At 29.0% G+C, this 27,826-nt stretch overlaps 1 protein-coding gene across 1 annotated transcript; it reads right to left on the bottom strand.

Moving 5' to 3' along the window:
• Positions 1-14: 14 nt before the first annotated feature.
• LOC129983734 (hemocyanin B chain-like) lies at positions 15-25,729 on the bottom strand. The gene is made up of 9 exons (XM_056093334.1): positions 25,467-25,729; positions 18,733-18,953; positions 15,413-15,618; positions 9,876-10,272; positions 8,935-9,063; positions 6,407-6,541; positions 4,419-4,605; positions 1,706-1,929; positions 15-394 (listed from the first exon to the last, which is right to left on the bottom strand). Exons 1-9 carry the CDS (start codon positions 25,666-25,668, stop codon positions 203-205), a joined length of 1,893 nt encoding a protein of 630 aa, XP_055949309.1. The 5' UTR covers positions 25,669-25,729; the 3' UTR covers positions 15-202.
• Positions 25,730-27,826: the final 2,097 nt, after the last annotated feature.

Here is a 27,826-nt window from a genome sequence, read left to right as displayed (position 1 = left end):
AAGAAAGAAAGAAATCTAGCTGCAAAATAGCATTTATTATCAATACCTTGTCAAATCTTAAGAAGCAAGGGGTAACAAAGACAAGCGGTATAAATTATTTTTTATTTAATTTCATTGGGTTTTTTTTTCTTCTTATATATAAGTTGAATTTAATAATTCTTCATAATTGAAATCCGGATGTTATTTTTTTAATAATGTCTCTTTAAGCAACGGTATGCTTGATTTTGATTTGTGTATCAATCATGTTAGGCAGCCTCCACTCCTTGAAGTTGAAAGCACGGATCTCTCTGTCGAAGGGGAAGCCCATAGCTCGCTTGTCGGGGTACAGTTGGTCCTTGGCTCCACAATAGCTCACAGCATCCAAGCATTCGTTAGTTCGGCCGTGATCGTTAACCTGGAAATGGAAATAGAAGCATTATTACATATTGATGAGAAATACCATTTTGCATTGTGTAGAAAAAAAATAAAGCATTAAATTGAAGCATCTTATATAAGAAAGTGGTACTTTTCAGTTTCCGAGGGCCGTAAAAAAATCGCCAAACTGTTGGCGTGATGTTTAATTAATTGTGGTAAACCAGGGAAAACTCATGACTACCCTTATGGCGCAAGTTTGCGTTTAAAAAAATTTGTCGAATTTTTGAAATTTTGGAGATTTGGTGAAAATAATTTAACTGTCGCTAACGGCCCTCGGAAACAGAAAAGTACCAAGAAAGCCAACTGAAGTGGTCCCACCGAAACTTTCTCGCATATTCCCTAATAAAGGTGTTATTCCCCCAATAAAAACTTTCACCAAGGCCATGAACGCAAAGAGTGCATAGATTTTTATCTTCAGACCTAGACGTTTCGTACGTCATATATAGTGGAGAACTCTGAGAATGCATCTTGATTGACTTTCCTTTTTGAATTGATTTGACACAGAAGTACAATTTTAATAGTGAAAACCCAATAGTAAGCCCAATAATTTAAATAGTGGAGCCCAATTTCATTGATCAAAAACATTGCATTTTTGAGCATGGCATTTACATGAGTACGAATATATAGACTTGTGAGGACTGTTGTATCATTACCCACTATGTAATCTGGCCCCCAAGAATTTAATATTTCTTACCCACGTCAAAAGAGCTACTTTTACTTATTCTATTATTTTTTTGTTTTTTTGTATGAAATAAATCGACTTTTGTTCTTGTCGTAGCGTTTCTTGAAGTTCTGAGCATGGAGGGATCAATCCATACTCCCACAAGTAGTGACCTTAACTTTATACCCCCCGGAGGCAATATGTATTATAAATAACAGTATATTTAAAGCAAAATTTTTGATTAAATTGCAAGTAGTACTATAGATTAAAATTAACCCTTAATTTTATACAGAGACCCATAACTTTTATGAAAAAGACATTTAAAATAATCAGAGGATAAAAGTGTTTAGTAGTGGGCAGAAGTACGTCAGAAGGTTAAAGCAAAATTAATAATTAATAAAACAAAAATAATTTTTCAATGGCAGGAATCTCATATCTCCACAGCTGAAACAACTCTATTAGCACCAAAGCTGAAAGGCATTGTTACGATATCTACACGATACTGGCCGGCATTCAGAATGTCGTACAGCATCGTGGAGATTTCGTACAGTATTTTGCGCCAGTGGAGAAATCCTTGAAAAATTATTAAATCATAAAAAAAAATGTTTTACCAACAAAAATAATACTTACAGTGTCTTCGAAATAGTTAGTGAAGATGGCGAAGAGATGGAATTCCAATCCAACCTCATCACCCTTTGGAACAAGAAGATGATCTGGCCATCCACAGCTGCAGTATTCATCTCCTCTCCTGTCAGCTCCTTCACCCTTCAGGAGTTCTCTCAAGGACTTCTGCTTGCTCAAGGTTACGCTGGAATCGATGGATCGGCGTTCAATGGTATTCATACCAGGTTTCACTAAAGGAATGAGAAGAATAAAGAGACTAAGAAAAATGAATTTAATATAGCATTCATAGAACAAAGAGAGCCAGATATGCACCAAAAGAGAAAAGGTTATGATTTGGCGATGTTTAATGATATTCTCAACAGGTGTCATTAAAGCATTAAGTAGAAAAAATGATTTAGAACAATGAAATTAACAAAACATTCATGGGACAAAGGAAGCCATATATGCACCAAACGAGAAAAGTAGATGATTTGGTGATGCTTAATGATATTTTCACCAAGTTTCATTAAAGCATTGAGATGAAAAAAACGATTAAGAACAATGCATTTAAAAGAATATTCATAGAAGAAAATAAAAATGCATATGAACCAAAAAAGGAAAATATATGATTTGGTGACACTACAAATGGCAGTGTTCAATGACGCTCTTACCACATTTCAATAAAATAATAAGAGTAATAGAAAGACTACGAACAATGAATTTAACAAAACTTTCATAGAACAAAGGGAGCCATATATGCACCAAAAGAGAAAAGTATATGATTTGGCGACGTTTAATAGTATTATCATCAAATTTCAGTAAAACATGGAGAAGAAAAATCAATTAAGAACAATAAAAGGTATTTATAGATCATAGAACAAAATAAAAATGGATAAGAACCAAACGAGAAAACATATGATTGTCGACATTGTAAATGGCAACGTTCATTGATGTTCTTTCCACGTTTCATTAAAGTAATGAGAGGAAAAAATGATTAATAGCAATGAAATTAGTAAGACATTCAAAGAATAAAACAATATGAGCCAAAAGAGGAAAGTATATGATCTGGCGACTTTAAATTATGTTCTCAATAGGTTTTTCTAAAATCATACATTCATGTGTTATAACCTCATGCCAGCGATTAACTGACAAAAAAATTCTCCAAGAATGTCATGATTATTGCAACCAAAGATTAGTCATCCAAAAAACCGTCAAATATATAACTTCAGTCTATTGGTTATGTTCGCCAATGATATATACTTAAGCCTAAAGGTTGTCTATTGTATGCTGTAAATTCACAAGTCCCAAGAGGGGAAAATAAACCTAAGAAACAATGAATTTAAAAAGACAATCAGAGAACAAAGGAAAGAATGAATATGCCAAAAAAAAAGGTATTTGATTTGAAAAGGTTCAGTGATGTTTTCACCAAGTTTCATTAAAGAAATGAGAAAAAAACAATTAAGAGCCATAAATTTAAAGAAATATTCATAGATCAAAGGGGGTAAATGAATCTGAATCAAACGAGAAGAGCAAATGATTTAGAAAATAATACATAAACCGAACACAAAATTTTTTTTAAAGAATCTCAGCAGTTTTATTTACATTTACAAATTTTTATATCATGTAATAGTTTATAACAGAATACGCCATTCATAGTTATAGATTACGGTAAATTGTGAAATATCTTTATATTCCTCGAATTTAAAAATAGATTTTAAATTTTAAAAATCGGGAATTGATGTTTAAATATATTAAATTGAAAAATGCTTAAACTATTTGGAAGACAATCTCATTGAAAAGGATGCAATAAGTGAAAAAAGAACAAACCACAGTTTTTTAATCTAATAAATGTTGAAACAAAGACGCAGGGTGGATAACTTTATGTAAAAAAATTTTAGGGTCATGAAACTTCCGATCGTAAAGTTTTAGAATATGAAACTTTTGTGTCCTTTGAGCATCAAGGTTATGTGTTTTATAGAAACAATAGTCTTTTTTGTATCAGCAACAAAGTGCTCAATTTTTTTAAAAATGCTCGAAAATATTTCTTGCTTGAAAATGTCATTGTCTCTAAATATTAACACCAAATATGACACAATCTAGTATTTGGCCTAACAATGTTTAATAAGCATTTAAATAAATCGAAGCAAGCAAGTAAGCTTTCAAAAAAAATTAACCAATAATTTTGCAAAATGCGCGTTAAATGAAACTAATCAAGAATCATCAATTACTATCATGAGCTAAAATAAATCCACTAAACAGTTTCCATAACTTTCTCAGTTCTGAATTTAATATCAGGGAAAATTTTGAAGGCATTCTGAACTCAAAACTCCATTCTGCATAATTAACTTGCAATAAACCTCGAAATCTCCCTACAACAAGGAGCTACTCTTACCCATTTAATGCATCTTGGATGGCCTAAATGACCGATTCGACATGAAATTTAGATCAAACATTTGACGAATGCATTATAACCATATTACGTTCGGTTCAGGCGTCCATCTCTCATTCAAAAATACGACACGTCATCAGAGTAAGGGTAACTTGACCTCACTCCATCATTGATTCTCTTGAAAAGCAAAGATCCCCATACCTTAACCATCTCATCCCCAGTTGCGAGGTGTTCTCTGATAGAATAAAATCCTAACAAAGCATAGTGAATTTTCATCACCACAGTATTTTAATTATTAAAAATATGGTTAATACGTTAACAATAATTGTTTCTAAGAATCACATTACTTACACTCAACATGGAAAGAGTCCAATTCAATCATAAGTCTCCTAATTTCACCAATCTTGATTTCATTGCCCAAATGATCACGTTTGGGTCCCAAATAGATTCGCACTTTAGCGTGTCGAGTCCTGGTTCCGGTATTTTCCACTTCGAATCTGTAGATGAATGGCTCGTGGTCCAAATGTTGGTAACGAACCTATCATAAAAATTGTGAGGTAATTAATTAACAAATTCTAATTAATTAATTTTACTTATTTGGGTGTAAATATATCTGTAATAGAAAATAAAATTGAAAACAGTTTAGAAATTGTTTATTTTTCTATAAAGTCTCCAACACCAATTTTATTTTAAAATAATTAACTAAAAAAAGTTTTGGCCAATATTTGTAAAGCAAATAAAACTAATTCCTTTCATACAAAAAAAAATTTCATAAAGCGATTATTAAAAACCATTTTGCATTCCAAAAAATGCTCATAATTTGCATTAAGATCAGGCCTGATATCATAATAGAACCAATCACTAAAGATCCCCACACTTAGACTCATAAATATTTATGAAATATAGTGAAGATGTAAATATTTCAAATTTTAATAAAATATTTGATGCATTCAGAAATAGTCGCATGTAATAAATGAGCAGTTTTTAATCTGAACGTTAATTGAATAACCCAAAAAAATTAATTTGAAAAATCATAATCATGCGTAATAATTAAAATTCTTTATTAATACGAAATATAATCAAAGTAAAAAACGGTCAAACCAAAAAAAAATTCGTTTTTATATTTATGACTCTGGTTATAAAATTAAAGAAAAATCGTGATGGTTCTAATATCAAACATAAAAACTGCATGATTAACACAGGAGCGGGCATCCCATTCAACTCGGGTCTTGCATCCTCTGAAACTTCAAACAGCAACGCAATTATATGCATCATAATAAAATCTAAAATTAAAAATTTAAACAATCTCAGATACTTTTGTAATATTTGTATGCCAGAGATTAAATGCCATAAAATCCGTCGATAATATGAAGTTTATTGCAATCAGCAATTAATGTCCAAAACAAACTGCCAAAGATTTCATATAATTCATAGTTGCTATATTCTCCAACGTCATGCCGTTACACCTAAAATTCGCCAATGGCATATGGTTAATATAAAAATATCTTCTTGTAAATAGCAAAAATACTTTAGAAATATATAATTTTAAGAGTTTAATAGTCTTTAAACTTTATTTAGCCTTATTCGGTATTTAAATCTCTTATCAAAAGGTTCAAAGGACAAAACCATATATTAAAGTGCAATCTAATTTTTTAAATTTGGTTTCATAAAACTAGACAAAATTAAGTAAATGCATTTAATTTTTCACTGTGAAGCAATATAATGCCCTTTCAGTATGGAACTTATAACTTTGAACCATGATCATAAAAGCGCAACATTTTAACTAACATCGCCTCCCTTTAAATTTTCAAACTACACTAGTAGGACATTTGACCAAAACCACAACTTTAATAGAAAGAATGTACATTTGATTCATTGGATATTATGAACATTATGCGAATTTAATACATAGCAGAACAAGATTAGAGCAATGGGAAATCCCTATTCCAAAACTAAGAATTTATTAACAACCTTTGGTAGTCGTGATTTTCTTAATTTTAAATTCAGATTAATTAATTTTATGGTCAAATAAAGCCATTGCCCATATTTCTTGTGCATAAATACACCAAATGCAGGACTAGCTGCAACAGTTTTTGCAAAAAAGTTTATATTTTTAAATGGATTTAAAATTCTTTGATTATAACGTTTATATTTATAGCTTAGCATCCGTTCATAATATGCATTCAACAATTTTGTTGATTTTAACACCAGAAATATTTTTACAAAATATGTCAGCTCTCAACTTGCCTCCGATATGGAACAAGAGATCTAACATCCACGTAGCATGATTTGATGGATAAAAAAATCAGTGAAGAACTTAAAGAAGGTAATAAACTTACCTTTACGCTTCCAGATCTGCCAAAGTAGAAAGCATGGGAGACATCCAAGTAATCTTGCTTGAAGAACGTTCTAATTGTGTTAGGAGTCTGAGCCTTGACGCTGAGAGATTTGACTGTGACATTGCCGAATTCCAGCTAAAATAAGAAAATGGTGATTATCTTTAGCAGTAAGTTAGAACAGAATAATAAGCGATAATGTTTATTACCATTAATTTTTTACCTCTTTTGTCAAATAATAAAAATATACATATTCAAAAAATATTTTTTGGATATATAAATTAATTTTTTCTAATTAAATCGGGATATAATGAAGATTACTCTAAGTTAGGAGATTTTTATATTATAAAAGAGTATATTTTTCTCTAAATCAAAAAAACGCCAAAGTACGTACAAGCATACCAAGCTTAAGGCATGAGGTGAGCTCTAAATCCTGAAAAGATTTTGCAATTCTTTTATAATTCCACAATAATTATTTAAATACCATTTGTTAAAACTAAGAAAAAGGGAGTCAAGATTAGAAAAGGTTTATATCCAATGATTTATTCTCGAAAACGGTCAGTGCTGCAAGAAGTTAAATTTTTTATTAAAAAATGTACCTTTACATTTCTATTAAACCGTTATTTTGACTTTGATTGTCAGATTTTAAATGTTCTATATTGCAACAATATGGAATAAGCAGAATTTTATCTTTTTCGATCTAATTTTAAATACAGTAGTGATGGTCTAAAAATATACTTAAAAATAATTTTTAATTTTTCTCTCTTCAGAAAACAATTATCTTTGTTTGAATATTTAATTCATGATTAAGAGAAATAAAGTGTGTGGGGAGGGGGGGGGGAGATTTTGATCAAATAAAAAAAAAAGCTTTTTTTATACGAGTATTCAAACAGAAAATTTAATAAAATAACTTCTTGTCTTGGTTAATATTTTCTATTTTTTATTAAAACCTTACATAAGGAATTTATGAGATTTGTTTAATCCAGTCATTATAGCACCATAGAATTATAACATCCAGTAGCTTCAAATAAAGATTCTATAAGTAAGCCTTATGTCATGTGAAAGGCACATAAAAAGAAAAAAAAAGTTAAAATGCGTCAATATTTTGTTGAAAATACATAAAAAGATTCTAAATGAAAAGCATCCTAATTTATATATTATTTTATTATATGCACTAAGCACTTTTCAGTTTGTATACATTGTAAAATTATTAAAATGGTAGCAAAGAAACCTTCGTTTGATATCAGTTGAGATTTCTCAAAACATTAACAGCTTCTCATAATAAAATTAAGTTCTGGAATGGAATGGAATACATAAGTACTTTTTAGGCTTAATTATATGAGATCACGAAACCTCAGTAAGTAAAATCCATAGAATATTAATAAAGAAAAAGAAAAGGAAATAGTTCAAACGTTGTTTTTATGGCAAGCCGTTTCGTTACAATTCAAATAAAAGTATAAAAAGAAATGAAATAGTTTAGAAGTTGTTTCATAATAAGCCGTTACAGTTCAAATATAAATAGAAAAAGAAATGGAATAGCTCAAATGTTGACTCATGGTAAGCCGTTACTGTTATAGAAAAAGAAATAAAATAGTTCAGATTTTATCTCATGATAAACCGTTCGAATTCAAATAAAAATAGAAAAAGAAATGAAATAGTTCAAATGTTGTCTCATGATAAACCGTTAGAGTTCAAATAAAAATTTAAAAAAAAGAAATGAAATAGTTTAGAAGTTGTTTCATAATAAGCCGTTACAGTTCAAATATAAATAGAAAAAGAAATGGAATAGCTCAAATGTTGACTCATGGTAAGCCGTTACTGTTATAGAAAAAGAAATAAAATAGTTCAGATTTTATCTCATGATAAACCGTTCGAATTCAAATAAAAATAGAAAAAGAAATGAAATAGTTCAAATGTTGTCTCATGATAAACCGTTAGAGTTCAAATAAAAATTTAAAAAAAAGAAATGAAATAGTTTAAATGTTTGTCTCCTGATGAGCCGTTACAATTCAAATAAAAACAAGTAATATATAAAACAAAATTTTTTAAGTCAATTCCTACTTAGGTCAACAATTTTTTTTTAGTTACTTTTTATTAAATAATTACAAAATTGGTGACAAACTTGGCGATCATTTGGCGACGTGGCGACTTTGGTGATCAAATAGAAATTACTGGACAAATTTAATTGATTAATTAATATTTGAAAAAAAACTCTATTCACATCAAGTGTCATCCACTACAAGTTTAAAAAAATGTATTTGAACTTGAGTGGATGAATAAAAAGTATTTTATTAACGATTGAAAATTTGAGCAAGATATATAAATAAATATATATATATATAGAGAGAGAGAGAGAGTTAATAGTAGGAATTGAAAAAGGAAAAAGAAATAGTTCAAATGTTGCCTTATGACAAGCCATTAATATTCAACTAAAAATAGAAAAAGAAATGAAATAGTTCAGATATTATGTCATGACAAACTCTTTCTTTTCATGTAGCAAAGAAATTCTTATTTTAAACAACACTACTCACTTCTCTTTTGCTGTATGGGGGGAGTTTTTTCTTGTATTCTTGGAAAAGGTCATCAATGAACCTGTGCCACCTGTAGAAGATGGGATCACGGAGGGAAGTAGCTGTGTCGTCCATAACACCAGGGTTCAACTGAAAAAAAAAAAGCAAACGTTCAAATTTATTAGATAAAATCAAACTTAAAAAAAGCATAATATCAGATAAGATCTTAAAAAGATAAGATAAAAGATAGATCAGACGTTGTTGTATATGGATACTTCATACGAACTATGCTCTGATTTTCAATTAACTTTTATTCGTAATATAAAGATGTAAAAGTTTATTTCGCTTCAGAAAATTAAAATCTACATAAACAATTAAGTTGTAAATAAATAAATATTTGGAAAACTGATTCTGAATTCTGTTTACTGATTCTGAAGATGATAATGCATGTTCTATTGCTTGTAAAACAAAATTTAAAGGATAATGGGTTGAATGTCATTTTTCATATAATAATAAAATAAACTGCCAAAAATATTTCAATAATTGACCACTGATAACATAAATGGATAACCCACAATAATTTGGTGCAGAGTCTCAAAACAAAAAGACATTTAAACATGAATCCATTCTTCTTTAATTTTCTAAAAATCTTCAAATTTATCAACGTAATTAAAAAAGAGAATAATATCTAACGATTTAAATCATCATAATGTAGTAAATGTCGCACTATTTTATCGATTCATTTTGCTTAGCTCAATCTACATAATGGAAACTTGGAACTATCATTAATATCACACTTTTTAATTCAGTCATTATTAGTTTTCTGAAACTATAAGAGGGGGGGGCAAAAAATTCTTCAACGAGTAACAAGAAAAACATTAAAAAATGTTGTTTTTCAAGAAATTATTTACAAATATTAACTTGACAATTAAGATTTTTAAAACCTCGAAAGTACATCCTACCTTGTATCTGCCATCAGGATCATGAGCTGCAGCGATCAGGACATGTCCCCAATTGTGCAAACTTCCGTAGAATGGCACGTTGACTGAGTCGTAGCTGGATTCAATAATATTTCCAAGAATATTAATACCGTGGATTTCATCGAGTGGGAATTCGTGTCCGTTGGGATCAACAACAACTCCCAAGTTGATGGATTCCAAGATCCTTTCTCTCCATCGTTCCATGTCCTGGACAGCGCAATCATCCAAATCCCGGAGTTTAGTGCCAGAACTTCTGGATGAGTACGGCAAACCGTTGATGTTGGAACTCAGATGGGCAGAGTATCCTTCAAGAGGCTCATGGAAGTTGTGGAAAGGAATCATCTGGGGCATGTGATTGGACAGACGTTCACAATCGTATCTAGAAATGAGTTATGAATATCAACATTCAATAAGCAGTATACAGTAATAATACAGTAATGTTAATCTGTAATCAATCCGCAGATATCGAAGCACGGTGAGGGGGACACCAACCCAAGCATCGTGCTCATCAAAATGATGATATTCATTTAAAAGTAACAATTAGTTCCATGATGATCGTTAATAAAATAAAAACTGATTATCAGCCACAGAAGTTTTACAGTTAACCGCATTTTTATTAACACATTTGTTTAAAGGTATGAGAACTTTTTAAGAAATTTTTATGAATTTGTAGCGGATTGTAATAAGCGAGGATAGAACCTGGGACCTTGTGGTTCGCAGCCGAGTAACATGATCACAATACAAAAGCAATTGCTCGTGCAACGTAGCTGTTAACTGGCTTATAAGCTTTCACCACAAATTAATACATGATTCCGTAAAGTTAATATTTGTGTAAGGAAAAGTTACTTTTGAATTATTTTTGTCTATTCCACCTGCATTAAAGTGCTTAAATAAAGTAATACATTGATAACGAATAAAATAAACCTGCAAAAATTTGGAATAATCTTATAAGAACTCATAATTAGTTGTTTGATAATAAACTGTATGCATTTAAGAATATTCAAGAATATTATGTTCCCCAAGGAATAATTTATCTGCCTGCGATCACTGCTTTCTTGTATATTTCAATGCCTCGTCAAATATAATCAAATTTCAATTTAAAAAGTGGAAAGTTAATTTTAATTAATGAAACATAATTTAAATTGCTGTTGGATAAAAATAAGAAGCATAATACTTCCAAGATAACCTAATAGCCTAAATATATTATATTATTTTATAATATTTGAAAATACTCGAAATATTTCCTAATCTTTTTGAATATTGAATATCGCAGAATATTGCGCCGGCGTCCTGGCATAGGGGTAGCGCGTCTTCCCCGTGATCTGGGCGTCCCGGGTTCGAGTCCCGGTTTGGGCATGGTTGTTCTATATGTGAGATGTGTGAATGTGCCCTCCTGTAAAAAGGGGTTGTGCAAGCGAATGAGTGATGCGTGAGTAGCAAAGTCGTACTCTTGGCCCTAGTTGGCGCTGCTATAAAAAATAAGAGACGTCCCCCTCAAGCTTAAATCGCTGTCTTCGTAACAGCGGGCTTGTCAGTGGCAAGTGCCATAAGAAACAAACAAACAAGCAGAATATTGCATATAGTGTGCAATAAACTGTGTAACCTGGGTACCGAAGATTTGGTTTCCTCCAGATCCAAGCCCAAAATAATTTCTTTACTCCCATCAAAATTCATTTCATCTGTACCAATACTTCATCAATATTCCTTACCAAGACCTTTTCTAGCAAATTAAACTTTACATCAAAACCCATCGATACATATTTCTTCACCAAACACGCACATTTTGTATAGTTTGGTTGTGATGTATTTTGCACTGGAATGCAAACTTAAACATACAATTTTATTGTTGTTTTATTTTGCAATAAATTCTTCCGCTCATAACCATTTAAAGAACCGTAAAGGTTCCGAGTTCTGGGGTATAATGCGGTGAAAAGAAACGAAAATATTATTCAGAAGCTGTCCTGTAAGTCAGAAAACCAATGAAACATACAGTTTCCTTTGATGTACAGTACTTCATTGTTTCAACTTCCTTAAGCTGTCATTTAGGGTTACTTTATGTTAAAATCGGAACTGTACGAGTTACTAGTGAAATATATTTATCAATTACATTTTATTACATTTTTTGACAGCGGTAAAAACATCTAAAAACAATATTTTTAATAGCTGAAGTTTATAATATGAGAACTTCCACATAACACGTCAGTTTTCATTATCCCCTGCAATATATAATTCTTGACATTTTAAAAATAAAAATACAGTATCAATCACTTACCTTCAAATATCTTCCTGGTGACTTGTCTTGAGTATCCATTACTCACCCAATAAATTTACCAAGTTAAGAAGGGGGCAGCTCCTGACGTTTATGAATTAATTTTATGTGAGAAAAATCTTTAACTGTTGATTGTTAGAAAAAACTTTTTAGAATCTCCTTAAAATCAGAATTAAATTAATAGTTAAAAAAAGAAATACTTATTTTAGCAATTCGTGTTTGAGAAAAAGTGATCTCAAACAAGAAGGATTCAATGCATATCATACATAAATAGCTTTTTCAAAAAAATTTGTTGATATTTTCAACAAAATCTAAACTTTTCAAAAAAATAAGTGCTTAAATATTAATTATACTATTCTATGCTGCAGATATTGGTTTTAAAATGGTCGTAATCCTCCAACTTTTAAAATGTCAAATTATTTATATATTTACAACATGGACATATTAAGAACATAATATCAAGGAGATTCTACACTGTTATCGAACATAACTATATGGCAGACTACTTATTACAAATGCACAGATTAAACACAGTGGTTGAAATCTACTTTCATGTACCCTTTCGAATCGATAAGGGGGCCAACAATGCCAATTCGCCAAAGTAGCAGATGTTCAACTAAACAAGGCAAGGCATTAGTATACAAATCAGAAGTTAAGTTTCTAGAACAACTCTATTTGCTTAATTGGTACCTATTGGCAACAAACACAGTGGTTAACAAACTAAACTCGACAAATAAGGGTGCCAAAAATACCATGTCGCCAAAGTAGTAGGTGCGCATCTAAACAAGACTAGGCATTAATTCACAAATCAGCAGTTAAGTTGTTAGAAGAATTACTCTACTTGCTTGTTTGAAACCCTTTGGCAACAAACTCAGGGTGAACAAATTCAACTCACTAAATAAGGGTGCCAAAGATGCCAAGTCGCCAAAGTAGTAGATGCGTAACTAAACAAGTCAAGGTATTACTACAAATATCAGCCGTTAAGTTACAATAAGAACAAATCTACTTGCTTGCTGTGTACCTCTTTGGCAACAAACTCAAAAGGCACATCAAAATAGATTCCAACCAAAACGTCTTTTAAATTGCATATTACATTATTCTTACTTTGAAGGGTAGCACCTGAGGGCTCTAGGCAAGTGGAATTTAAGAGGCAATTTTGATACCAAATAATTTTCAAGGCAGTTTACATTTCAAAATCAAATTATACTGTTGCATGCAAAATATTTCGAAACATTATAATACGTTTTTGATGAAATACTTGCCTAAAACCCTCAATTACTCCCTTGTAAGAAACAATGTATATTTTAAATATCTCTTTATATTAGCTTGATATAAATTTAAAAAGTTTTATCTACACACTTGCCTATAGCAATCAGGAGCCACCCCTCCACTTAACCATGCATATAAAAAGATTAAAATACGTACCATTTCCAGCCAAACATACCATGGATAAATACTAATATAGTAATTATTTACGTTTGTTTCAAAAATGGTAAAAACGTGTCATAAATTTCTGGAAAATGCTGTAAGCTTCATGATTTTATCTGTCGGTTAAATAAACTTAAAAGGAATCTTTGACATTCCATTTACAAGTTAAAAAAATGTTCGTTTCAATACAGATATAGTTATCTTAATGTAGAAATATTTTAATAAAACTGTATCCTAGAGAGGACTTATTTTTTTTCTCAGTATTTAATTGACTATGGTATTTTTAGAATAAAAAAATAATTCCTTTTTAAGTTAAATTTTTTTTAATTTATAGATATTCTTTTAAAGAAACATATATCTGAATTCATATATATTTTTATTATATTACTAGCCGCCTTTGGCGACCAGCCGGTTCGCCAATCTTAATGTTCGTTAAAATTTTAATAATTAAATATTTTATGCAATTTCTACTTTAATAGCTTCTTCATCAAAATATTTTAAAACTTCAAATTTTGATTATCATATAATTCATTCATAATATTATAAAGGCCTTCAGTCATAACGTAATATGTATCTCTCTCATTTTCTGTTAGCACCCGTAGAATTTATGCTTTAAATTAAAGTGGAAAGAATTTATCTTCAATTAATATAATAATATTTTTTACTGAAACAAAGCATTTTTTTATAATCTGATTACTGAAAATAGAGTCACTCAGCGTTTAAACTTTATGGGCACTAAAGAATATTTTTTTAAATTTATGTAATATCTCAAGAGTTGGTCAACAAAATTTTCTTAGATTCATTATGAGCAGATCGATTCATTAACAATGTTTAAATTTAAATGCATCAAACACTAAGAAAATAAAACGAATCGTTTAAAATAAACGGTTGAAAACAGGTTTTAAAAAAACTACTTAAAAAACGTTGTACTTAAAACTATAAGCATATACATGTTGTCATGGCAACAATCAGAACAGAATGCGCATGCGTGAATTTTCTTCGCCGGTTACGTAACGCAAATACGTGATTTTTTTCTACGCCAGTTGGGGTAAAGCTATGCGGATTAGAAATTTTTAATTTCCTTTATTCTGTTTTATTTTAATTCAAAAGTACTTCAGAATGAATCTGAAAGATTGATTCATTAACAATGTTTAATTTTAAATGCATCAAACATTAAGAAAATAAGCAGAACCGATTGAAATAATCCGCCGAAAAATTTTAACCCTAGCCTCATTACTGTTGGGAGAAAAAAACAACGGAAGCCTTTCTCGTTTGGTGCTGGGGATAATGGAAGATTTTTTTGGCGGAAAAGTTGGCGGTGGGGAAAATGGAAGATTCTTTTGGCGGGAAAGTTAGTTTTTAATTAATAATTAAAATTCTAATTAAAATTTCAAAAAAAGGGACCCCAGGTGCACATTCCCGACCTCTAAGGTATACATGTACCAAATTTGATAGCTGTATGTCAAATGACCTGGCCTGTAGAGCGCCAACACACACACACACACACACACACACATTGAGCTTTATTATAAGTATAGATATAGATTATATAATTAAAATATTAATTAGATAAACTTGATTCTTTATTGAATGAAAACGTTTTTATGCTTCAATGTATGCATTCATCAATTTCTTTCTGTGTACACTATTTCTGCCATCATGCTGTATCATTAAAATAATTTTAACATATCATTTAACTTTTAAAAATGCAAAATTTTGGCACAATAGGTTAGAAGCAAGTAATAAACTAAAGTAAAACTTAATGAGCAAAGTTATCTTAGTTAGTAATAGATAACTTTTTCTAGTTTTCATATTTACTTACCTGGCACACATCTGCTGATGCATGTAGAAGAACAATTCGCCTTTCCTGTCCTTGATCCTTCCAATGACCTCTGGCCTCCATGTAGCGGGATACACAAGATGCCAGTGCCAATGATGTGCGTTGATTCCGACGTCTTCCCTGTAGTAAGCCAAGTTGTATTCAGGATCCATGATGTTACCTGTCTTCTGGATGTCAATGATGACGTCCTGAAAAAGAAGGCAACTAATTTGTTAAGTGAAGAATATGAAGGACTCTACACAGTATACGATAATTAACATACAGATCAAAATTTCCCTTTCACAGAAAAAGAAAAAAATCAAGTCCATCAGGTATTCTTCCGGAGGACTCACAAGAATTGTCAGCAGCTATAAACATTGTCACTAAATACTATTTTTCTACTAATGTAATAGCCACAAAAATGGAAAATTCACAAGAATTTTCAGCAGCTATAAACATTGTCACTAAATACTATTTTTCTACTATAATAGCCATAAAAATGGATATTTTCCGATTAGAAGGGCTCAGATCATTACCAAGTTTAAATCTAATGCTCATCCAATAGCAATGTTCATCAGTATGTTTTTATGATGACAGCTATTGCTAGAATTTCGTGAAATATTGCTAAAATTTAACAAGATTTTGTCTTGAGCTTCTCTAATTAAAAAATAACCTTTAAATGTACACACATATCCCAATGTAGAAATCATATTCTCCGTAATCATAGAGTTGGTAAGATTTGTTACATTTTGCAGCAAAAAATTATTCCAATTTGTTTGCATTATGTTTATAGTCCATTTAATTAAAAACTGCCTATAGTCTTTTCATATCTCAATTTATTACATAACTGACTACAAATTTTCAGCATACATTTTTCTAACTAATGCAGACTACGAATAATTAGAAACAGATAATTACAGATACAGGATATTCTTAAGATGGATTCAAAACCAATGCATTATTCAAACGTTTACTAACATAGAATAATTCTCTTGGTTTGGATGTTTTCCCCATATGCATTAAAGTTTCAACTAAATTTATTAATTTTTTAATTCGATTTTCACCTACAACGTAACCTATGAAAATATTCATTTCTAAAGTTAATCTCTTTTTCAAGAGTTGCAGAAGCAAGTTTTTTCTTAATTTATTTCTTCCTTGCTTTTATCACCTATTGAACATTAATTTATCTTTTAAGTAATTGCAAATTCAGTTGAAAACAAAAAATGTAATTTGTCTCAAAGAGTAAGATAAGTACCACATTTACTTTTCAAAAAATTCGAAAAAAATCATAAACAAATAGTAAAAAAAAAATTGATAGCTGTATTCCTACATTGCTATATACACAAGCAAAATAAATTGAAATTTATTGACAAAAAAATTAATTCATTTCATGACATAAAAATATACTTCAATAGAATTACTGCTTTCCAAATTTTAAGTATGGTTAAAACAGATCATTCCATCTAAAATTTTGCTGCTGTCATCTATCAGTGAATATTTAAAATATTTTTCGAATCATTGAATTAAATGCTCGTGATTCTTTTAGCGGTATACATATTTCATTCACTTTTAAGAAATATAATTATTTTGAATATAATATTATTAAAATAATTACGAATATTAAAATACGAGTTTAAATTTTAAAAAATTTATGATTTGTAATTTTCAGTAAAACAAAAATAAATTGCTAGATCCATTTTTTTTCTATTTATTAAGACAAGAAATCAGCAAGTAGCAATAAAATTTAGATATGAATTTTTTAAAACCCCAAAAACTTTTAAAATATTATTTTAAATCCACAAAATTTCAAATTATAGTCAAATTCGGGAAATCAAAGGCAAAAAAAAATCAAATTAAAGCAAAGGCAAAGAAATCAAAAAAAAAAATTTTTTTTATTTTAATTTGAACCTTTTGAATTGAGCATCTGACACCTTCAAAAAAACACATTTAAATAGAAAATAGTTATTATGGAAATAGGAGGAAGGAAATTCAGGAAGGAAATTCAAGGAAGGAAATTCAGATTGGTTTTTTTTTAATTATGTAAATTTAATTATGTAAATTTTTTGTTTTTAATTAATTAATAGGTTTATAGACTGTAAGAGATCTAAAGCAAAACTTAATTCGTTATTCACAAATGAATAAATGATGAAAGTGTTCTAATAAAAAAAGTGTTTATTTTGGATCATCTTTAAATGCATTAAATTTTATTTGCTAAATTAGCCTTCGGTTGTTTGTTTTGTGTGTGTGTGTTTCAGACGAAAGAAAACGTGAGAAAAGTTAAATAAGCTTTAATTTTTGGCATACATGCATAAAACAAAAGCATAAAAAAAATCACATGATTCATTCTTAATGAATATTAATCAGATAGTTGATCATTAAAAAAAATTATTAAGTCATTCTGCTTATATGGAAGTCTGTAGCTGTAATCTAGTTAACAGAAAGAGTCAGTTCCGATGTAGTAGTTAAAATAAGTAAATTAATGTTCCATTTTGAAGCCAATGATGGTTTTTTCATTGGAATTCGCCGAGTCCACCGAACATATTTCTCATAAAATGGAAATCTATCAAAATATACTTACAGAAAATGAATGAATAAATCAGTGGGAACAATATCCATTGAATTTTCTCGCATATTCCATAACAAATGTATCATCTCCCTCTCCCTCAGCTTAAAAATGTTAGACTTGAATCAAGGCATTGAATGTTGCGAATGCTCAATTTTTAGAGTCCTGCACACAAGCGTTTTGTGCTTCGTGGCATAGTGAAGAAATTAGATATGCATTTTGAACGCTTTTACAATACACCTATAGATTTAAATTAAATTTTAATCCATAAATATAATTTTAGTTACAAGTGCAAGCAACAAATTTCATTAATTCAAATCGCTGTATTTGTTTAGCTATCGCAAGGCAAATCGTCAATTCTTTGATGGACTTGGGTCAATATTTGATAAGAATCTACACTTTAGATGCTAAAAGTCCACACGAAATTATTTTTTTGTAGTTAAAGTGTTTTCCCTGCTCTCAGACAGACAGACAGATCGAAGTATTTCCTTTCAAAATTTGACATAAATCTACAAATTTAGTGTTAAGATTACATACCAAATGTCATTCGTCTAGCATTAATTTTTTTTAAATATAGTGTTCAAAGACAGATAAATGAATAGACGTGATTCAAAAATGTGTTTTTTTGACTCGGAGAGGCTTGAGAGGAAATTCGTCCATTGAAAAAAGTGGAAAATCTCCGGGTCGAAAATTTGATAATTATAATATTTTCTCTTTCTGTTTTGTGTATTTTTTTATAAAAAGTAAAAATTGAACGTACTTCATCATCTTTGTACAATTGGGTGGACTTGTAGGCCTCATACAAGGTTTCTACTGGGACGAATTTGTCAGGGAAGATTTCTTGAACTGGTGGCAAGTTGACACCTCTGCAATCCTTCCTGTGCAAGATGGCTACGGACACGGAATATGCGAACAGTCCTTCGTTGACGTAGTCCCTGCATTGATGGCACAAATCGAGGAATTCTTCGAAGGTAGGAACAGCTGAAAATCAAAGAATAGAACAATTCATCAAAAAGGATGTTAAATGCTTTTTTTGAAATCTAGAATATATAATGAAATTTGGAAAATTTGAAATTAAAGTGGAAAAAAATTACTTATCCAAAAATTAATATTAAGGAAAAAGGGGTCCGGCCGGTCACTTTTAATCAAAAATAAATTTTTAATTAAAAATGACAGTAATGATTTATTTTTTTAATATAAATTCATTAAATAATGCACAATTGATAAATAATAACGTATAAAAAATAATAATAATTTAATAATACTTTAATAATTTATTAATTTATTATAATAATAATTTAATAATATAGTACTAATTTTTAAATAATAATTTGAATAAATATGTACGTTTAAGAACTAAACATAATAACCGCTAAATATAATAATTATGGATTAAATTATCAGCGTAAATGTGGAAAACATATTTATTAGTGAAACAATTCAGAAGTAACGAGAGTTTTTTTTTTTTTTTTTTTAATTTTTAACTATGTATCCAAAGACAAACTTGAATAATAGGCCGGCGTCCTGGCCTAGGGGCATCGCGTTTTCCCCGTGATCTACGCGTCCCGGGTTCAGACATGGTTGTTCTCTAACCTGTGTTCTATCTGTGAGGTGCGTGAATGAGCCCCCCTTTGAAAAAGGGGTTATGCAAGCGAGTGTGTGAGTAGTTCTTCATATGAGGTAGAAGTCACTCGGTGCTCAGGGGTCTTTATCCTCAGAAGCTACTGTGCAAAAAACTTGGCTTAAAATAGTCATACGACAAAGAAAAAAAACTTGAATAATAGAGAATATTTTAACATTAGGTTAGTAAAAAATGAAATATATCAGAGAAAATTAGAATTAGCCCAATTCCAACATACATCACCCGACAGAAATTTTTTACCAACCTTATCATTATCAAATAAAACTTAGTAGTGATAATAAATTGTCTTATCTCTTCAATGATGTTATTTTTTTATATCAATAAGTTCTTTAAAATAATGAGAATTATATTTAAAAAATAATTTATTTGTGTAATTCGTAATACTTTTTTTAGAGCATAAAATTTTTCAAGGTCGTTGAAATAATCACTGTTAAAAACTGTAATTATCATCGTTAATTGAAATTAAATTAATTAAATTGAAATAACTATCGTTAATAATCACCATATAAAGTAAAAAATCTCTAAAGGAAACGGAAAACGGAACTATAGATTTCCTTTCATGCAGTGAAAGAAATGTAATAGCAAAAAATTTTCAGATATTAATGCAAGAATTTTTATTTATCATTCAAAATACAAAAAAAATCTTACTTAATCTGTATGAATCTCAACCTTAAAATTTCTTAAAATAATAAAACATTATCTTAAAATATATGAATTTTCATTTAGAGCTATATTTAGAATCTTTATGAATAAATTTTAATTACATGTATGAATAAATTGTCTTATTATTATTATTAATTAAGTTTAAAATGCAGATAAATGTTTCAGAGTAAACTTTTTAAATTATTTTTTCTATAATTTTGGATATCATTTATTCCAAATAAAACAGACATACAACTGAAATGTATCAAGTTAAAATGATAGACACACACTCTTCATGCTTTTGTTTGTCCTTTCAATTTTCGTTCCATTTTATTTAAAACTTGTTTACTAACATTGCTGTGAGTGTATTATCCCACATATGATCAGTTTCTGGCGTTACATAAATTCAAAAAACAAAAAAATATTAACTAAAGTTTTAAAGCAACTAGCAAAATCATATTACTGAATTGTTTTATTTTTGAAAATTAATATATTATTTAAGGTTTTGAAATTATATTTAAAACTATATACGAAAAAACATATTATATATGATTGTTTTGTTTTAAACAAAGGAAATCTTTCAAAATTTAAAAAATAAAAAGTTTCAACAAGGGATTTTTTCACTAATTTGTACAAGTAAAAAAATTAATAATATCAATATCCATATTGTTAAAAATGTCAAAACTCTAAATATAGTCCTCGTGTAATTTAAAACATGACTATCATCTAACTGAACTAACCTAGCACAATAAACCGTAATTCTAAGTTAAAAATTTCATGCGATCATGTATTTCTGATCTTTTTCCATTATTCCCCGAAGAAGATTGTACAAACATATAAACGTCTATTTTCCGTACATCGTGAGGCTAATTTCAGATATATTCTTGTTATCGCAGATCATAACAAAGTTATTTTTAACAATATCCGGTCGCGTGTCTGCGTAGCCTTTAAGCCGATATGTCTTCTCAGATAAATGCAAGAGATAACTTACCAAACCACAGAGCAGAAATAGAAATCATCGACATTTGGGAAGATTTACGTGGAATTAAAAATGTGAGCTGATTATTTAATACCATTTAATTGCTTATTTTTAAAAGTCTGGTACGATTTATGGGCGATGAATTATTGAAATCTTGCAGAATACCGAAATAGGTAATAGATTTTTTTTACTCATTTTAAATATACTAAAGTGATTAAAAAGAATCAAGAATGTTTTATTCAAAATGAATATATATGATAAAAATCTTTTTCAAATTGTTATGAAGTATTTTCAAGGCTTACTATATAAACATCTGGCAACACTCAATATTGGTTTTCATGTTATCGTCTGAAAATAAATTTATTTTTAATGAGAGAAGAATTTCAATTTTGACGGTTTTGCTTAATGGCGTGTGTAATTGGGCGAAGAAAATGCATTAAAAATTATTTCTTGATCGCAATTTCTGTTATAAAAATATTAAAAAATGTTGTAAAAAGACTTTTAAACAATTCTTTTTCAAAAACATTGATAACTGATGCTTATAAAAAGTTTAAAGTTAGAGAATCCGAATAGAATGATCGACAGTCCATTGATCGAATCAGAGAATTGACCTAATGATTGCCATTTAGCAATGAGAAACATTATCGAACAAATTCGAAAACAACCTGAATTATGGCAAGAACAATCATAATTATTGTACAACAAAACTGCACCTTCCCACAGTGCCATTATTATTCGTAAATTAATAACAAAATCAATTTAGAGGGGGAAAAATAGAAACGTAGTTACATTTTTAAGGACTTTAACAGCGATTTGAAGGCGTTCAATTTATGAAAAAAGAAAAAATGGTTCTGTAATTTTGGCCGAAATTTAAGCGCTATTGAGAGAGAGAAAACATTCTTTTGAAAATATTTTTGGAAAATCGATGAGAAAATGCAAAAAATAACGAAAATCAATAATATTCACATATTTTCTCAATGATTGTTATGATTTTTTTAGAGATGGATTTTTGATGTGCAAATTACATATCTTTTTCTCCTGGTAATTCCAAGAAAGAATTTCACAAGCAATACATCGGCTAATACGTGAAAATATTCTTTAATTTCATTTTTTTGATTTCAAGAAAACAGTTTCGCAAAATCTTGCAAAAGAAGAGGTCATACTTTAAAACTTATTCTCCTTTAATTGAATTTTTGAGGTGATTATGGTCATAATCAGTTTGAATAATCGAGGTTCTATCTAGCTTTGATTACATTTTATAATAGTAATATCCGTCATTCATTTACCTATTTCATAAATTAAATGAAAAATTTAGTTATTTCTGTAATAATATTTGACGAAAACCTTACTTATTCCATAGCGAGCTATACATCTTTTTTATACAAATTTTATTTCATCAGAAATTTATTCATTTTTATTTGACTGATAATATGCCAGAAAGAATGAATAAAAAACAGTGTATATTTCTCGTTTTTATGGAACATTTCAGTTGCCGAGAAATTATAATTTTTAATATGAAATATCTGCATTAAAATTATTGTTTGATTTCTCGATCATTCAACAGTTTAAGTTTTATAACAACGGAGCTTGTAGCATTAGCAGGAAATTTTTCATTGCTTTTCAAAAGAGTTTAGGTGGATTTGGTCTTAGTCTAAGATTTCGCGTGATTACGGTCCTGAACAGCTTAATACTCATTCCATTAGATTGATAATGCAATGAATATTTTAAATTAGAATTTACTTTTAATTTCTTTTCATTTTAAAATTCACAGATGAATTAACCATTTAACGTGATGAATTGGAACAAAATTCTCTGAAGAACACTGGCATGTATTCCTCCTTATCTTCTAGAAAAATTAATATACAGCGCTTCTTTTTGTAATTCATGTAAAATATTTCTCTATTTCAACCAAATTTTTAAGTAAATAAGTATTTATTTTCCATTAATATAATAAAACAAATAAAAATTCCTCATAATCAATCAAAGTTAGATTTCTTATTTATAAAAATGAAGTCAAAAACTGTATTGAAAATTAAGTCCAAAAAATGTATTATTATAATTCTAATTCATAAATATAATTTCTTGCAATATTAGACTCCTTTTTTTTGTGAGAAATAGATACATTTTCTGACTTTTAACAAAGCTGTGTTTTGCATTTATCCGTATACTTTAATAAGATTAAATAATATTAAAGAAAGACGAGCAGTTTATTTCTTTTTTTTTAAAGGCTCCAAAAAACTCAATTTTAAACATCCGCACATTTTTTATACAAAAATATTAATAAAATTGCAGTTTTTTGCAAAAAAAAAAGAATTCAAGATGCTATAGAAATAAAAGGATTATACATATGTTATTTTCTTAGTAATCTACGATTATGAATGATGACATTGAACTTTCCACCCAGGTAATTATTGGCCCAGTACAATTTCCTTTTCTATTGGACAACATCATGCTTTTGAGAATCAACTTTAGCCTACGCATGCTAAAATACAATGGTTTTTGAAAAACATTAACGAAAAATTCTAATGCCTTAAATCTTCAAAATTAACAATTGGAGATATGTAGTTTATTCTGCCACGGCTTGGGATCAATCCATTTTCTTTTCATAAATCAGCAACTTAGATTATTGACTTAGATAAAATTGTGAATATTAAAATTGGAATCCACAAAATGGTCTTTGATTCTCGGTAGCATAAAAATGTCCAGATACAATTGGAATTTGCCTTAAAACATCTATATGAGGTCGCATATGCATTTTTACTCTGTATTATTATATATCTTATTTTTAACATCCTAGGAAACATTCAACTTATAAACAATCAGATATCCTTAAATGATAATTCTGTTTCATCTTAATTTTATCACTCTTATCAATCAATGTAGAGGAATAATTAATTCTCCCTTTAATATCTTGGGGAAAAAATTTATCTTATAACAAGATGGCGTCCAAAACCATCAATAAAAAATTGGAAATAATTCTTCGGAGCACATTTCAAAGATTGACTGAAAGATTTACGGTAGCGAATGCTAACCATTTGGATGAGTAGCTGTATTATTTAGTCACCTGTTTTGAGCAGTTAAGAAACATCAAATATAAAAATTTCCGTACGTATTCGGTATTTTGATCATTATCTATTTTTCAAAGTAAGAAGCAATCGGACAAAGAAAAGCAATATGGAATAAACTCAAAATATACATTTGGAGATATAACTGATTTCGTAAAACATTATGGAATAAATTCCAAGGCTACATATTTGCAAAATTTATTATTTTATTATAAGTAACTTGTAACGCAATAGTTTGAAATTTATTCGATTTTGTATAAAAAATTTCATAATACTTCCAAGGATGAACCAGAAATTCATCAAATGGATGCGGGTTCTCAACTGCCTAGATACTATGAATTATTTTTCAAATCCAGTAAAGTTTGGCTATTCGAAACTGACGGTACAACAGGAAAAATATGATTTATCCTAAGGTTTGAATTAAGAAAATTTGGATGTAAAAAAATACAGCAAAAAGAAAAAACAGTTTTCAAATTGAAAATAGCAGAAAGATTTCTTTTGTGTTTAACAGTTAAAAAAAGGAATTCATTCTTAATAAATAAATAGAAGTAATTTTAATGAATAAAGAAATCATAACTATAATTTAAAAAATTAATATTATTGCTATTTTTCTTATTATTATTAATAAATAATATTAAAAATATTAGTATCCTTAAATTAACAGATAATTTTAGTAATCAAATATTATCCAGACAGTAGTACTATAGCTTTAAAATAATCAACACAACTGACATCTAACTTGTTCATATATTTTTGAAAAGTGATATATTTTTCTTTTGATTTTCTTAAATAAATACATGGTTCATCAGTAAAATCTTAAAGTGAATTACAAATTGAAGTAAGTGAATTAATTGTGAATCAAGGATTTCAAACAATTATTAACTTACAACTACCGACATATTTAAACAATGAAAATAATTCAGAAATAATTTTTTTAAATGCTATTTTTAGCGTTAATCTGGAGTTTAAAAAAATAAATCAGAATTGCAGATGGTATTTTAACATCATGTTAACATGAAATTCAAAGGCCGGAGGAGGGAAAAAAATCGAACAGGTGAATTTAAATTAAAAAGTTCGAATTAATTAAGTACCATCAATCAACCATCCATCTAATTACCGTTATAAGTCATCACTTTAAAGTATCAGCAAGTGTTTGGAGTACTTACTGATGAGTACTTCATACAACTGGGTGGCTTCCTTCAGATGATCCTCGTGGAAGCAGGAGAAGAGGACGCCCCTTCCCAAAATGCCCAAGCCTGCCAGGCGAGGGTCCCTCTGCACCCGCATTCCAAACTTGTCCCTGGTGGAAAAGGACACATACTGGAACAGGGGCAAGACCCGCTTTTGCTTCTCCGATGCAGTGGACATTGTGAACTTAGGCTTGGGCAGCAAAACGCACGGCCAGACTAACACACGCAGGCGGACGGAAAGTTGTCCATCTTATATAGGCTCGAGAAGGATGGGCATTTTGCTTCCCAGAAGTGTTGTCCACTGCTGGTATTTTGGAAAGGTTTGGCCATTTTGGAGAAAACGCTATCCACCACAAGAGAGATGGACACCGGTGGGTTTTTAATAGAAGCGGAAAGGGTGGGGTCAGTAGAATCGGGAGGGATCAAAATGATTGCGGAAATCAGATGTAGAGGAAAAAGTGAAAGATGACTCCAAAATAGGCCTTCTGTGCTTTCAGAATTCAGTTACTTCATTAAGATGACAAAGAAAGCATTAGAGAAATAAAATTTGATGAAACTCTTCTCAAACGGAGCATTAAAAAAAAACTACATAACATACAGTTATGTTAATTTGGGTTAATAATTGATTTCCGTTTGATTATGGCTTCTCTTTTCCTTTCTTCCAAAAGCATAAATTTTAAAGCTTCACTATATAAATAACGATAAATATTTTTTTTAAAAAAAATAGAAATATTATAGTAGTGAATCGGATTTCTATATCAAAAGCAAAAGGAACCTAAACATGAAAGAATAATTATTCTTATAATAATATAAAATATAGTTTAAATGCTTTAGATTTAATAAATGCATCCTGATTTTTTTAATATTGGAAGAAATTATTTTAGTATTTAATATCGTTTTATTATTGCAAAATTTACTCATAAATAAGCATTGCCATCATATTATATGTTTTATAAATATATTCGAAAAACAGCTTTGTAGTCTTATATAATAATTATAATGTTAACAATTAAAAACTTTTCCATTTTTCTTAAATTATTACACTTTCTTCTTAAACGCTTTCAGTAATTTAATTGTTATGCAAACGATTTTAAAAGAAAGGAACATTTATTTTGCTTTTAAGAAACTAATAAGAATAGTTTAAACTTAAGAAATATGTTTCCATATTTTATGTTCCGTCTTTTCTGACGATTGTTTTCGTAAACTTTAATAACTTTTCTATCCTCCTTATATCTATTATACATAACATTATATGCTTCAAATAATTTTTTTGTTATTAAATGAAAAAATGTATCTGTTTTAATTTAAGAAGCTATTGAACAAAAGTAATTTTTTTTTATTGACAATTATTATATAAACTTAAGAAATACTTTTATGCACATTACATTACATCTTTATTGGCGATTGTTCTGATAAATTAATAGCTGTTCCATTCCTCTTATATGTATTATACACTAGCCGCTTTTGGCGACTAGTTGGTTAAAATTTTCAGTTAAATATTTTATATGACTTAATCTTAATGATTTCTCCAGTAAAATATTTTAAAGTTCTAATTTTGCCATTTATGTAACTCATACATTTAGAATCCTTGCTCGATCTGTTCATTGTAAAATGGATTGTCCTAATTTTTTTTAGCATTTCCTCTAAAATTTAAACTTTAATTTGAAATGGAAATGATTAAAGTTCAACTAATATAAGAACTTTTTGTGAAACTAAACATGTTATTTTAAAAAAAAGTATGAGTACTGAAAACAGCATCTTTAAGTTTTGATATCTTATGTGGGTTTTTTTTTTTTTTTTTTTTATAATTTATGCAATAAATTTCTCTGATTCATTATAAAATTCAATTTTTAGTTTTACTTTCAAAAAAATTTAGGTAACATAAATAATAATGTTTTATTTTGTTTCAGTCAATAAATGTACTTCTGAAAAATTTATGAAATCTATATTTTATATCATCCGTTCGTCTTTTGAATCATAATCGATAAAATATTCTTGATACTCCAACGTTAAAATAAAAAAAAACACTTTCAATATTTTGCAACCAAATCCAACCAAGTTATGAAGTTTTGTATATCATTATTTAAAGACAAATAACAATTTCATTATTTTAGGCTAATCAGCCTTGAAGACACTCAGGGAGCTGATTGGCGTATCTTTTTCGAGACATCAAATAGAGTGAACTAATATCGCATATTTTAAAAAAAATATCGAAATACAAGTTTTCATAACTCACACAATTTTAATCTCAGAAGAGTGGAGCATTTTTTTAGTTAGAATTTTAGTGTCTCTAGAATATTATGAAATATGACTCACAGGACCATAAGTTTGCATAC

The sequence above is a fragment of the Argiope bruennichi genome, chromosome 9 (assembly GCF_947563725.1).
Source record: "Argiope bruennichi chromosome 9, qqArgBrue1.1, whole genome shotgun sequence".
NCBI lineage: Eukaryota > Metazoa > Arthropoda > Arachnida > Araneae > Araneidae > Argiope > Argiope bruennichi.
The sequence above is the reverse complement of the archived record's forward strand: the minus strand, read 5'-3'. Positions and strand labels throughout refer to the sequence as shown.

Excerpts from the sequence above, each read along its gene's own strand:
- LOC129983734 (XM_056093334.1), bottom strand. The coding sequence starts at position 25,668 with ATGTCCACTGCATCGGAGAAGCAAAAGCGGGTCTTGCCCCTGTTCCAG. Across the intron at positions 18,954-25,466 it reads GTTGTATGAAGTACTCATCA|CTGTTCCTACCTTCGAAGAA; the intron begins GTAAGTACTCCA and ends TTTGATTTTCAG. Across the intron at positions 15,619-18,732 it reads AATTGTACAAAGATGATGAA|GACGTCATCATTGACATCCA; the intron begins GTACGTTCAATT and ends CTTCTTTTTCAG.